General features: G+C 45.2%; 1 protein-coding gene across 1 annotated transcript; it reads left to right on the forward strand.

Moving 5' to 3' along the window:
- The first annotated feature begins 292 nt into the window (after positions 1-292).
- INA (internexin neuronal intermediate filament protein alpha) lies at positions 293-11,104 on the forward strand. The gene is made up of 3 exons (XM_068961804.1): positions 293-1,357; positions 9,198-9,322; positions 10,795-11,104. Exons 1-3 carry the CDS (start codon positions 293-295, stop codon positions 11,102-11,104), a joined length of 1,500 nt encoding a protein of 499 aa, XP_068817905.1.
- The last annotated feature ends 1,612 nt before the right edge of the window (positions 11,105-12,716 follow it).

Below are 12,716 nucleotides of genomic sequence, written 5' to 3' on the forward strand. Positions count from 1 at the left end.
GCGGTGGCTCCTACACAAATGGCTCTGTCCCCTCGCCCTCGGTCCGGGGCGCGCGCAGCTGCACGAGTCACTGCGCTTCCCCGCCCCCGCTCCTGGAGGCCCCCCTCTCCCCTCTGCTCTCTCCACGGGACCCGAGCAGGAGCTCCGCCCCCAACGCACCGCCCCAGTCGTCCCCCCACCCCCCACGCCTTAAAACCCGGTGCACGCCGCCCCACCGCGCCCCGCCCTGCGCACCTCTCCTCTCCTCGCCAGCGCCAGCCGCAGCCGCTCTCCCGGCCCTGGTCCCGGCACCATGAGCTTCGGCTCGGAGCACTACGTGTGCGCCTCCTCCTCTTACCGCAAGGTGTTCGGGGACGGCTCACGCCTGTCCTCGCGCCTCTCCGGGGCTGGCGGCGCGGGGAGCTTCCGCTCGCAGTCGCTGTCCCGCTGCAATGTGGCCTCCTCGGCCGCCTGCTCCTCGGCCTCGTCGCTCGGCTTGGGCCTGGCCTACCGCCGGTCCCCGGCGTCCGACGGCCTGGACCTGAGTCAGGCGGCGGCGCGCACCAATGAGTACAAGATCATCCGCACTAACGAGAAGGAGCAGCTGCAGGGCCTCAACGACCGCTTCGCCGTGTTCATCGAGAAGGTGCACCAGCTGGAGACGCAGAACAGAGCGCTCGAGGCCGAGCTGGCCGCGCTGCGGCAGCGCCACGCCGAGCCGTCGCGCGTCGGCGAGCTCTTCCAGCGCGAGCTGCGCGATCTGCGCGCGCAGCTGGAGGAGGCGAGTTCGGGGCGCGCGCAGGCCCTGCTGGAGCGCGATGGGCTGGCCGAGGAGGTGCAGCGGCTGCGGGCGCGCTGCGAGGAGGAGAGCCGGGGGCGCGAAGGGGCCGAGCGCGCCCTGAAGGCGCAGCAGCGCGACGTGGACGGCGCCACGCTTGCCCGCCTGGATCTGGAGAAGAAGGTAGAGTCACTGCTGGACGAGCTGGCCTTCGTGCGCCAAGTGCACGACGAGGAGGTGGCCGAGCTTCTGGCCACGCTGCAGGCGTCTTCGCAGGCCGCGGCCGAGGTGGACGTGTCTGTGGCTAAACCAGATCTGAGTTCGGCGCTGAGGGAGATCCGCGCCCAGTATGAGTCGCTGGCCGCCAAGAACTTGCAGTCGGCCGAGGAGTGGTACAAGTCCAAGTTTGCCAACCTGAACGAGCAGGCGGCGCGCAGCACTGAGGCCATCCGGGCCAGCCGCGAGGAGATTCATGAGTACCGGCGCCAGCTGCAGGCACGCACCATCGAGATCGAGGGCCTGCGCGGGGCCAATGAGTCCCTGGAGAGGCAGATCCTGGAGCTGGAGGAGCGACACAGTGCCGAGGTGGCCACCTACCAGGTAAAGGTTGGAGCGCTGCGTAGAGAAGAAAGCTCTGTGCTCTCCGGCGCGTATTTCTCGCACGCTTGGGGCCCTCGAAATCAAGGGGAGGATAAAGGTGGGGACGGAAGGCGCCCCGCCCAGAGGCACTGGCAAACAAAAAGCCCTGGAGCCTCTCTCGCTAATTTTAGGAGCCTGGACGCCCTCTTTCCCTGCCTGTCACTTGCGTCCCTGTCTGAGCCCTTCTAACAAAGAAGCCCTCAAGCTTCTTCAGCAAGTGGGCATAAACAGGCTGGCGACCTGAAGAACAACCCCCTCCCAAAGTGGGAGTGAGCGCAGTAGGGGTGGGTCGCAGCCTCTCTGTGGTTGGCGGTGCTGTTTCCGCTGTCTGGCTTGTTTGATTGACTTTGAAATGCTTTCTGTGCGTCCTGGGAGTATTTCTGCCCTTGGGTTGGGGGAAGAATGCGAGACTATATTGGCAAAAGTTCTATGCCATTGTCTTGACTTTTGCCCTCAAAGGAGTAGAGATTGGCAGTCAAGGAGATGAGTGATTGGCCTAGTAATAACTGCCCTGCTCTGTTCTCCCCCAGCATACACTCAGTTCTTTCGGCGACTGACTAACGGTATTTCTTCCTAAAGAAAGCATTACAGATGTTAGCAAAGGAGGATGGTCGGGCGCTGTCCTCGGTGCTGATCTAGAGTTCTTCCCATCTCAGAATTTCCCTCCTGTCTCATGTCCCAGTTATGACTCTCTAGGCAATTAACTGCTTCGATTTTTTTTTCTTCTGCAACACCAACACATCAGTCTTGGTTACCTCCAATCAAGGGTCACCCCGTGGACAGCATCAATTTTCACTTTCACGGATGGCTTAGCTTTTAACAAAACCCACTTAGTCTGCCCCACAGCAGTGAAGTGCCACTCGAAAATGCCCATTTCCTTAACATTTTTCCATCCTAAGTGCATGTGATAAATCACAGAGATGAGCGCATCTTTGTTATAGGTCACTTATTTTTTTTTTTTTTCCCGTCTTTGCCTGTCCTCTAAGCTCCTGTGAAGGTATCGATTGACTCTTTCCTCCTTTTCTCTCCAAACAAAGGCCACTGCATCTTCAGTTTTACTGCATGGAACATTCTGGGCTTATGACCACAAAGGATACAGAGGCAGGTGAAAAGTGTGGAAAGAATCTAAATAGTGTGGTTCAGTTTCAAGGTACAATAAAAGTTCCATTGGATAGAATGCTAGTAGTTCAGAAACTTGCAATAATTCATTCTACCAAGCTCAAAGTTTCCATTTGATAAAATTAATAATGTTTAGGAACATTAAGAAAATACAATCATGAAAGGAGCAAATCCTCGAAGTGCTATTTTTGTCTGGAGCCAGAGAATTATTATGGGTGTGCAGTATTTGCTGTTCATTATAAATAACTCCCTTTGATAAAAGAAGAAAGCTTGCTTGGGCTGTTTATTTTGGTATTTATAATTACAGTAATATTCAAATAAATCCTTTTATTCCACTTCAAAATGTTTAACTTGAACTTTTCACTATGTGGCCTAGCTCTCAATGGCCTGAACTAATTACATTTAGTTAATTGAGACTTCATATTTTCTTCTAGAAGCTTCAAAGGATGGGCTATGTGGTCTTCTGCTGGGCTAGCCCAGTATTTCTCTAAAAAGGGTAACTTACCCATAATCACCATCTGAATTGGGCTTTGCCATGTCCTCTGTTTGCTTGGTGTAGCCTCTACATTCTAAGAAATAGTGACTATATTGTCTGGTTTGTTTTGTTTGCTTTAAAAGGCTTTCAATGTTAGACAATAGTAGGGTCATCCAGACTAGCCTGCAGAAAATAAAAACAACAGAAACTGCGGCATCTGCAGCTCTGCAGTGCTGCCCCCATCAGCCATAGCCTCAGTGGACCTGCTGTGAATGGAAGAGGAGATCAGACAACAGATATATGTGTATATATAAAAGCTGAGGAGGGGTGCACATCTTCACCTGCGGGTCCTAAAGCCACAAGGGGGTCATCAGGCTATTCTGACAATCTTAGCAGCACTGATTGAGATGAAAAGCCTCCTTCCCCACAGTGAGATTCAGCCATTGTTTTCTTGCCCTCTAACCCCTCCCCCTCCCCTTTCACTGCAGTGATGGGAGGCTGTTCTGTTTCTTCTGCTTCAGAGGTTAGTGGTAGGCCCATTTTCCTTTGCAGGTTTGCCACCCTCTTACAGGCAGAGGAAGGCCCCATTAAAGTCACGTTTTCCCTGCCCCAGAGAGCTGACAGCCTATTTAGGAAAGAAAGCTTATCACACTTTTGAAAGGGTGAAGAATGATTCAAGGTGACATATTAATAGTGAGTATACCGTGGTGTGTGCAAGAGCTAGAATCAGGCGACACGAAAAATTAAGAGGTGCTCAAACTATTGTCCTCAGAAGCCAAACAGAGCCATCCTTTTTAACTAAAGGCTTTCCATTTCTGACACAGGGTGATTCTGGTTCCTGCTTCACCACCATTAGAGTCCCTGTTCTGCCAAAGATGTCTAAGGACATTTTTGGACGGTACTGGGGGCCCTGGCCCTGTACGATGGTCAATCTTGGAAAGCTGAAGCTTTCCTTGAAAGACCTTGCGGAACAATCAGGATCACACCATCAGTTAATGCTCTCCAGGGAGATGAGCCAAGTCTGCCCTCTTCTCTCCAGTATGAGATTGAAATGTAGCCTAATTAAACAGCAGGAAGGGGTTGGCCTCTTGGAGATTGGGGGTGGCAGTGGCTACATATAAATCTATAACCTGATAGATCCATTTCTGAAATTAGAATTCAAGAAAAAGGTCTTCATTTGGTCCCCTTCTCTCTCTTTTTTCAACTCTTCCATATGCTTTTTGCTTTCTTTTGTTCTGTTTTTGTCCACTCTACCTCAGTATGTTAGCGCTTCCCTGGTGGCTCAGTGGTAAAGAATCTGCCTGCCAGTGCAGGAGACGCAGGTTCAATCCCTGGGGATCAGGAAGATTCCCCTGGAGGAGGAAATGGTAACCCTCTCTAGTATTCTTGCCTGGGAAATCCCATGGACAAAGGAGCCTGGTGGGCTAAAGTCCGTGGGATCACAAAGAGACATGACTTAGCAACTAAACACCAAACATACCACCTCACTGTATTATTGTCACCTGGGCCACCCTGATAGAGCCTTTACAGAAAAACTAGTGGTTCCTACACCCATTGACCCACCAAGGTTACTTGGGGGCTTAACAGAAAGAGTCTCAGGCTTACTCCCAAAGATATGGATTCAGTAGTTTGCAGGTGGGGCCCAAGAATATGCAGTTTCAATAAAAGCACTGCACCCTATCAGTTCCTCAGACTGATTTGGGGGTGCACTGATTTAAACCACCTTTCCCAGTGTAAACCAGCCTATAGAAATACTTGTAGTGCAACATTTTTAAAGTATTGTAGAAAAAAATCATGGGATGAAATAAAGATAGGAGTGAGAAAAGGCAGCAGAGTGACCTGTGAGTGTACCACAGATAGAAATCCTCTCTCCCCACCTTCGTTATCAGGCAGAGCAGTAACTCTGAACAGCCTTCTTCAATCAGATGGTGCCGCACTCACTACTCTTCCCCTGGGTGAGGGCCCCTAAAAATGATGAACCCACAGCTCTGTCTGTTGTCCTGTGCGCCACTGCAGATGCTCTGGTGACCTGTTCTCTCTCTTACTCCCAGTCCACATCCTTCGAGCCCTCAGGAGGATGCTCAGCACTCCGGTTAGCCATTCCAGGAGAGACCCCTGGAATGGGAGTGCCTCTCTCCTGTTCCCTCAGTCTAAGCCAGCAGCTGCTGCGTGGTTGGGGGAGGGGGCAGACTGCAGCGCTTTGCTCAGATTTCCAGCTGGAGGCCATCTTTGGCAGGGCTTTTGAAGGGCAATGCAAGACAGCCTAGGGTGGGGAAGAAAGCACAGACAAAGAGCCTAGATGTTGAAGAGCAGTGGTCAGCAGTCAGCATAGTTCCTTCTAAAAAGAGCAAAGTCATGCTTTATGTCTGCACTGATCCATAAAATAGACCTGTGAAATGTGTGGCAGAAAAGTTCAAGGAAATCTCGTCTATCTAGAACTCAGGTCCCCAGCAACCTCTTATTCAGAAAACAGTTGTGAAACAAAACCAATTTTTTTTTTTAAAGGAACTAATTAACCTGCTCATGTGACACACCTATCTCTAAGTCACATATTAGGAAGTTGGCCCCTCTGTTGCCCCCCAGCTTATTTGTTACTTTGTGATTCTAAAGCACTTTGCTATTTGGATTTCAAGCCTGTGGCAAGATAGAGACGAGGAACCACAGGAGTCAGGCATTGTCAGAAGTGAGTAGCAGGAGATTAGTTCAACTTTCAGGACAAAGAAAATCACAAAAAAAAAAAAAAAGAAAGAAAGAAAATCACTAGTAGCAAACACTAGTTCAAATACTGCTCTCTCTACATTTAGTGTAGAGATATACAGCCTTATATATACCTTAGTTGACCTAAAAGATAAAACACATCACAGAATTATAGAGAAATATTGATCATTATCTTAATCCTTAGTTGCTGAGAAAGGTTGCATTTTGTTTAGTATCCTGGGAAAGAGTAGTACAAAGCACTTTAGAAAAGTTTTTATTTAGATTTTTTATTTAAAACTGTTATGGAAACCTCAGTGTCCAGAGCTGAAAAGCCTGTGGTTGTTTTGAAGAATGAAGTATTATATTAAATTCTGGAATTTAAGGTTTTAACTTTGTACCTTCCTATCTGGAGAAAGAAAATAATATCCTTTAAATTAAAAAAAAAAAATCCAACTGTTACGGAGATGTACATCTTCGTGAAAAACAAAAAATAATCTAGTGCTTTATAGGATTTGCCTCCAATTCTTCAATGTTAAAGTTTTATTATACGTTGCTTTCTTTAGTTATCTAAGCCAGGGGTTGCCTATCTCTGGGATCTAATGCCTGATGATCCAAGGTGGAGCCGATGGAATAATAGAAATAAAGTGCACAACAAATGCAGTGTGATGGAATCATTCCAAAACCATCCCCTCCCCTCAATCCATGGAAAAATTGTTTTCCATGAAACCGGTCCCCAGTGCCACAAAGGGTTGGGACTGCTGATCTAAGGGGTTGTAGGGAGGGCTCGTGATCAATTTGTCCATATCATTAAAAGGGTAGAGTCACATGGTATGATATTAACAATAATAAAAATTGCTAACATTCTTGTCTGGAGAATCCCATGGACGGAGGAGCCTGGTGGGCTTCAGTCCACGGGGTCACAAAGAGTCGGACACGACTGAGCGACTTCACACTCACACACACAACATTTATTAAGCAGTTCCTAGGTACCAAACACTATTCTAATGACTGTTATCTAATTGAACAGATAATGGACTCATCACATAATAATGTGAGGTGCATTAAATTGAAATCCTCACTTGAGGATCTTAGAATACCTCAGAAAAGAATAAACATTATAATTTCCCATATACAGAAATGGAAGTTTCAAAGAAAGTATAAGTATGGAAAACGGAGGTATGTTAGATGTTGGTGGCAGGGCAAGAAATGCAATCCAAACATCTTGATGAAACCCTCTTTTTTTCCTCCTGTAACATTTCTCCTGCCCCTCTGCATGATGAGAAAACTTGCTCCCCTTTCTCCTTTTTCCTTCACCTTAGACTCTTTCCCCCTTACCACAGTATATTGATTCTCTTACTCCTAGGGTGTCACTAGATTTGCTTGTAGCTCAGATGGTAGAGTCTGCCTGCAATGCAGGACAACCGGGTTCGTTCCTGGGTCAGGAAGATCCCCTGGAGAAGGAAATGGCAACCCACTCCAATATTCTTGTCTGGAAAATCCCATGAATGGAGGAGACTAGTGGGCTACGGCCCATGGGGTTGCAAAGAGTCGGACACAACTGAGCAGCTAACACTATTTAACCTCAAATATAGCAACCATCAAGTAAAATTTCTCGGCAAAAATCCCTTTAAACTCTTATGATCTCTTAACACACTTTGGAATATTTCCACCATTGTTCAGTGTATTATATATTTTCTTCACTGCTTGTCATTCCTTGCTCTGAACCCATCAGTTAATTGGGTTTTTTCTTTGCAGTATTCCTGTCAATATTTATAGAACAGGTAGGTGGTATGAATTTTAATTCTTTCTGCAGATTCTTTTGATTTGGAAGTTTGCACCCCCTGATCTATCAGCCCTGGGTTTCACCAGCATTTTATCATCCCTACAAGGGAAGTTCAAAGGGTTCTTCAGCACTTTCTTGAGGTTTCTGATATATTTATCTGCATGACTGTTTCATAAAAATAACTCTCAGCCACTGTACTCACCATGCTGAGAATTGCAACTGAATTATATGAGTAATTTGCTGAGAATAAGAAAAGAAATTCATCCAACAGTCTTTCACTGAGCCTCTCCAGTGTTCATTGTGCTAGGCTATGGGCTTCCAGGGGTAAACTAGACAGACGGCTTCCATGTAAATTACATCCCAGTACAAATGGCAACCCACTCCAGTACTGTTGCCTAGGAAATCCCGCGGATGGAGGAGCCTGGTGTCCATGGGGTCACAAAGAGTCGGACACGACTGAGCAACTTCACTTTCACTTCACAGTAGTTTTCTAACAGTGGATTTACCCTCCCAGGGCCATTTAGCAATGTCTGGAGACATTGCTGGTTATCACAGCTGGGAGAGAAGGTGCTGCTGGCATCTAGTCGATAGAGGTCAGGAATGCTGCTAAAAATCCTACATTCACAGCCCCCCTCAACGAAGAATTATCCATATAATAAGAGCTAAAAAGCAGAGTGGCCACTTTCAGGTGGGGTCTTTTTCCTGAAGATACTTTATTTTTAAAGTTTTCACGAATTTCCTTCATGGGCTAGCAATTGCCCTGGCTTAAGGTAAAAGTACATGCTAGATCAGTGTGGAGAGGGTACTTAAATTAGATGATTAAGACCTGAGTAAAGGGCATTTGAACTGAATCTTGAAGTCAGCCATGTGAAGACCCACCACAGAGCGTTCCAAACAGAGGCAAGAGCTAGACTAACGGGCCTGCGATAGAAGTGAACTTGGTAAGTTTAAGGAGCAAAAGAGAAGGCCACGGTAACTAAAACATAATGAGCAACGTGAAAAGTATAGGCTGTGCTAAGAAGTTTGCACTTAATTCCAAAGCTGTTGGAGGGTTTTAAGTAGATGAGGAATAGGATCTGCTATGTTTTTAAAAGATCCTCTCGTTTCTCAAGAATCACAGATTTAAACCTTTTTTTCTTCTGTGCCTGGTTTTGCACCTGGAGGAACTTAAAGCACAAGTATTATATGAACTTAAGTTTCTTTTTTAAAAAAATTGTAATTTCAATCTGCCATTTGGATTAAAAAAAAAAATTCCTTGAAGTGTTTATGCTTCCTATCTGTCATGTAAAATTCGGTCAGTGAAATAGACTTCTTGAAACCATCACAACAAATGGAGCCAGAGACTTGCCATCCTCTCTGTGCTCTCCACAGTTGGAATTTTCTAAATCTAAGCTCCTGACCTGAGCCTTTGGTTTCAAAAAGGACATTCAACAACTGAGTGATTAATAGCAAGGGAGGGACGGTAAGTGAGTAAAAAATAAATATCTTCCTGGTGTTTAGTTGAGAATCCTGTGCCCCTTGATAGAAATGTATCCAGATCTCCTGGGACCTTTATGGAAAAATTAAGATGTTGGGACCCTGTCCTGGAACAGTTGAATCAGAATCTGGGCTGAGGGACAGGTATAGATTTTTAATGTGTAGGCAGAGTTGAGAATCTGCTTTCTCAGTCTCGATGAATGTCAGCCAGTTTGGCCTACTTATATTGGATTTGTGTTGCTGCTTTTCAGGATAACATTGGGCAGCTGGAGAATGATCTGAGGAACACCAAGAGTGAGATGGCCCGCCACCTTCGGGAATACCAGGACTTGCTCAATGTCAAAATGGCTCTTGACATTGAGATAGCAGCTTACAGGTACGTCACAGGGCATGTTCACCTAGGCAGATCCCGTCACCTAGGGCATCGCTACCCAGATAAGTGGTTTTAGGCTCTAATTTCTGATGGGTGAAGCAGGGGATGAGGAAAGGCATCACTGCCTCCTTGCAAGTAAGCTGACCCTTATGTCCCTCAACTTGGTTATGTCCCAGCTCCACCCTGCTAGTGCCTGGAGGCCTGGAGCAGTCTACCTACCTCTGCAGAAATTTAAGGGAATAATGTGAGTGTACAGAGGTTGAAGTAAGACCCATCAGATTCTAACTTTAAAAACAGGGTTCATATAACATAGAAAGTCCTCATAGATGAAGTATCCCCCTGGATACCTGTGTAAGTAAACAAGGATGCTTGGGGCTGGTGCACTGGGACGACCCAGAGGGATGGTATGGGGAAGGAGGAGGGAGGGGGTTCAGGGTGGGGAACAGATGCCTATCCGTGGCAGATTCATGTTGATGTATGGCAAACCCAATACAATATTGTGAAGTAATTAACCTCCAATTTAAATAAATAAATTTATATAAAAAATGACAGCAGCTACTACTTTTTGAATGACTACTGTGTGCTAGGCACTGTATTAGATTCTGCATATAAATTATCTAGGTATCAGGTTATATTATCATTTTGCAGATGAGGAAACTTGAACCGTAGACTGATTTTGTCTATGGTCACAGTGTTGGTAAATGAGAGTTCAGACTCAACCTCAGATCTGAGAATTTTTTCCTTTTTTCTGATACTTTGTATACTACTTTAAAGCTCCCAGAGGATTTGATAGTGTTTTGAGTTTTTGATTTTTTTTTTAATGATAAAAGTTACCAGAATTATGAGAGGAAAAGAAAGATACTGGGGCCATTCTATTATGACGCTGTTTAGGCCAGGCTGGGAAAAAGCTTGGTATCTGAAACAGTTTAATTCCTTGGTTTCTGTTATTGCTGATTCCATATCCTTTGTACCCTGACATGCTGAAAAAATACAGATCTCAAGTTCAAGCTGAATTAGGCAGTTTCTTTGTGGACTTCTTACCTTCTTATCCCTGTTGTACTTAAGGTGTTAATTTCTCCTTAGATCTTTGTAGACTCTAAGTGCCAAAAATGGGTGTGATGAAACCAAGGGGAGTTGAAGTTTTTGTTTTTTTTTTTAATGTATTTGCAAATAAGATAGGTTTCCCCTTGACAGTGCTTTAAACATAGCTGGTGCTAAAGGTGTGTGTGTGTGTGTGTGTGTGTGTGTGTGTGTGTGTGCGTGCCCATGCACGCTGGATGAAAAGGTGTGTGTATGTGCTGGATAAAGTCCAAGTCTTTGGCCTTGAAATTCAATATTTATTGGTCTCAATGTCATGAAGAAACTGTGAAATCTGGAATCTGAAGTCTTTCTGAAATGAATAGGGGATGGAGGGTTAAATTCTTTTAAAAGTTGCAAGTTGACTTCCTAAGAGTGTTTCTTTGTTGGATTTACAGGAAACTGCTGGAAGGTGAAGAGACACGTTTCAGCACCAGTGGATTAAGCATTTCGGGGCTGAATCCACTTCCCAACCCAAGCTATCTGCTCCCACCTAGAATCCTCAGTTCTACCACCTCCAAAGGGTCAGCCACTGGGCTGTCTCTTAAGAAAGAGGAGGAGGAAGAGGAGGCTTCTAAGGTAGCCTCAAAGAAAACCTCCCAGATAGGGGAAAGTTTTGAAGAAATATTGGAGGAGACAGTGATATCTACTAAGAAAACCGAGAAATCAAATATAGAAGAAAACACCATTTCAAGCCAAAAAATATAATTCTCTTGCTTAAAAAAAGTTAATGCTTAGGAGGGGATAATATACACTTGACTTGTTAAACAGCCTATTCCTGATCCAAAACACCTGCCGCCACTCTACATTGTCTTCAAGGCTTCAGTCTCATATTTAGCATTGAATACTTCCTTTCTCTAATAAGAAATCCACACCTTAGATTGGAGCAAACCACAGTCCTAGAGCAATCACAGAGGAGTTATCTAAGAATGCAGCTTTCTCACCCAAAGCTCAGGCTTCACAGCTATAGATGATTCAGGTACAGAGGAAGTACAAACTAAGGTGCTAAATCTGTGATCATCACCATCTTGCTGTGAACTGAAATTAAAACCTATATTCACTCACCACACCCGGCCGTTACCCAGCTATGTAATCTCACTCTAGATATCTAAAACATAATATCACTGCCAGAGATAAACCCACAGTCCACACCCGACACCACTCGATAGAATTGTTTCACAAATGATAGGTGTTTGTTTAATGGGTATTTTCCCTCTCACCCCCTGCAATTCCATGTATCCTTTCTTCCATTCAGAAAAAAAAAGGGGGTAGTGTAGTATTTGTCCTTTTAAAACACATTTAGGTTCTTCTCAAAAGAACTTAACCCCTTTAGCTCTCTCTGCTCAATAAGTAGAATTAGATGCATGTTGACCATTTCTATGATTCGTGTAATGACTTCTCCCTGTCCATTTCATGTCCTTTTAATTATATACTTTAAAAAAATGGCAGTGATAAGTTTTGTGGGTTACCCGTTAGCTTATTCAAATCCATTTAATTAGGAAAAAGGAATAGTTTATTAGGAATGTAGCTTTTCACCTTAACTTTAGAAGTACAGTCATAGTTAATCCCAAACTGTGATTAAGCTGACCTTAGATTTAGTAGTGTAAGCTAGAAGAGGTGAGTATTTGTATGAAGGGGAAAAGACAAGGTCTCATTTATCTGTGGCAGTTCATTTGTGGTGATAGAGAATTAGCTGTTCATGCCTTTTCCCTTAAAATCCTCGTATTTCCCTCCCAACTAGTCTAGGTCCTAAAAAGGCCTTGTCTTCACACCTATGCCTTTTAAGAATGCTAAATGTAGATTATCTTATCACCAGGACACAATGCTCCTGCCCAAAAGTAAAAAGTCCTTTCTGGTCAATCAACACCACCAGCCAAAAAAAAAAAATCTTGATCTTCTAACAGTCTTGCCCAACAGATTTCCCGTTGCTGCATAGTTGGCGGGGTCTTGCTTCCCTGCTGGAGAGGAAGAGACACTCAGACCAGAGAAAGGCACAGATGTCCTGCTCACACACTAGGAGATAGGTTCTGGGAAGTCCAGTTTTCATTTGCCCAGCTGTGTAGCACCTGCATTGCCCAGTCTTCCACATGTGCCAAGTTTTATGCAGAATTAATTCTCTGTCGGAGTCACTTCCATAGATCTGAAGAGTCGCCATATCTGTGTCACACATCTCCATTTCTGTGGTGAAAAGGACATGATGCTTTTACTCAACTTTCTGATCCTAGCACGTGCTTCAGCCATTCAAGGAACTTGAAAGAATACTTTTCTCTTCTTCCTTTCCCTCACTCCATTCCTGTCTTTACTCCTTACACTTACTGTA

Source organism: Capricornis sumatraensis, chromosome 23, assembly GCF_032405125.1.
Source record: "Capricornis sumatraensis isolate serow.1 chromosome 23, serow.2, whole genome shotgun sequence".
NCBI classification, from domain to species: Eukaryota; Metazoa; Chordata; class Mammalia; order Artiodactyla; family Bovidae; genus Capricornis; species Capricornis sumatraensis.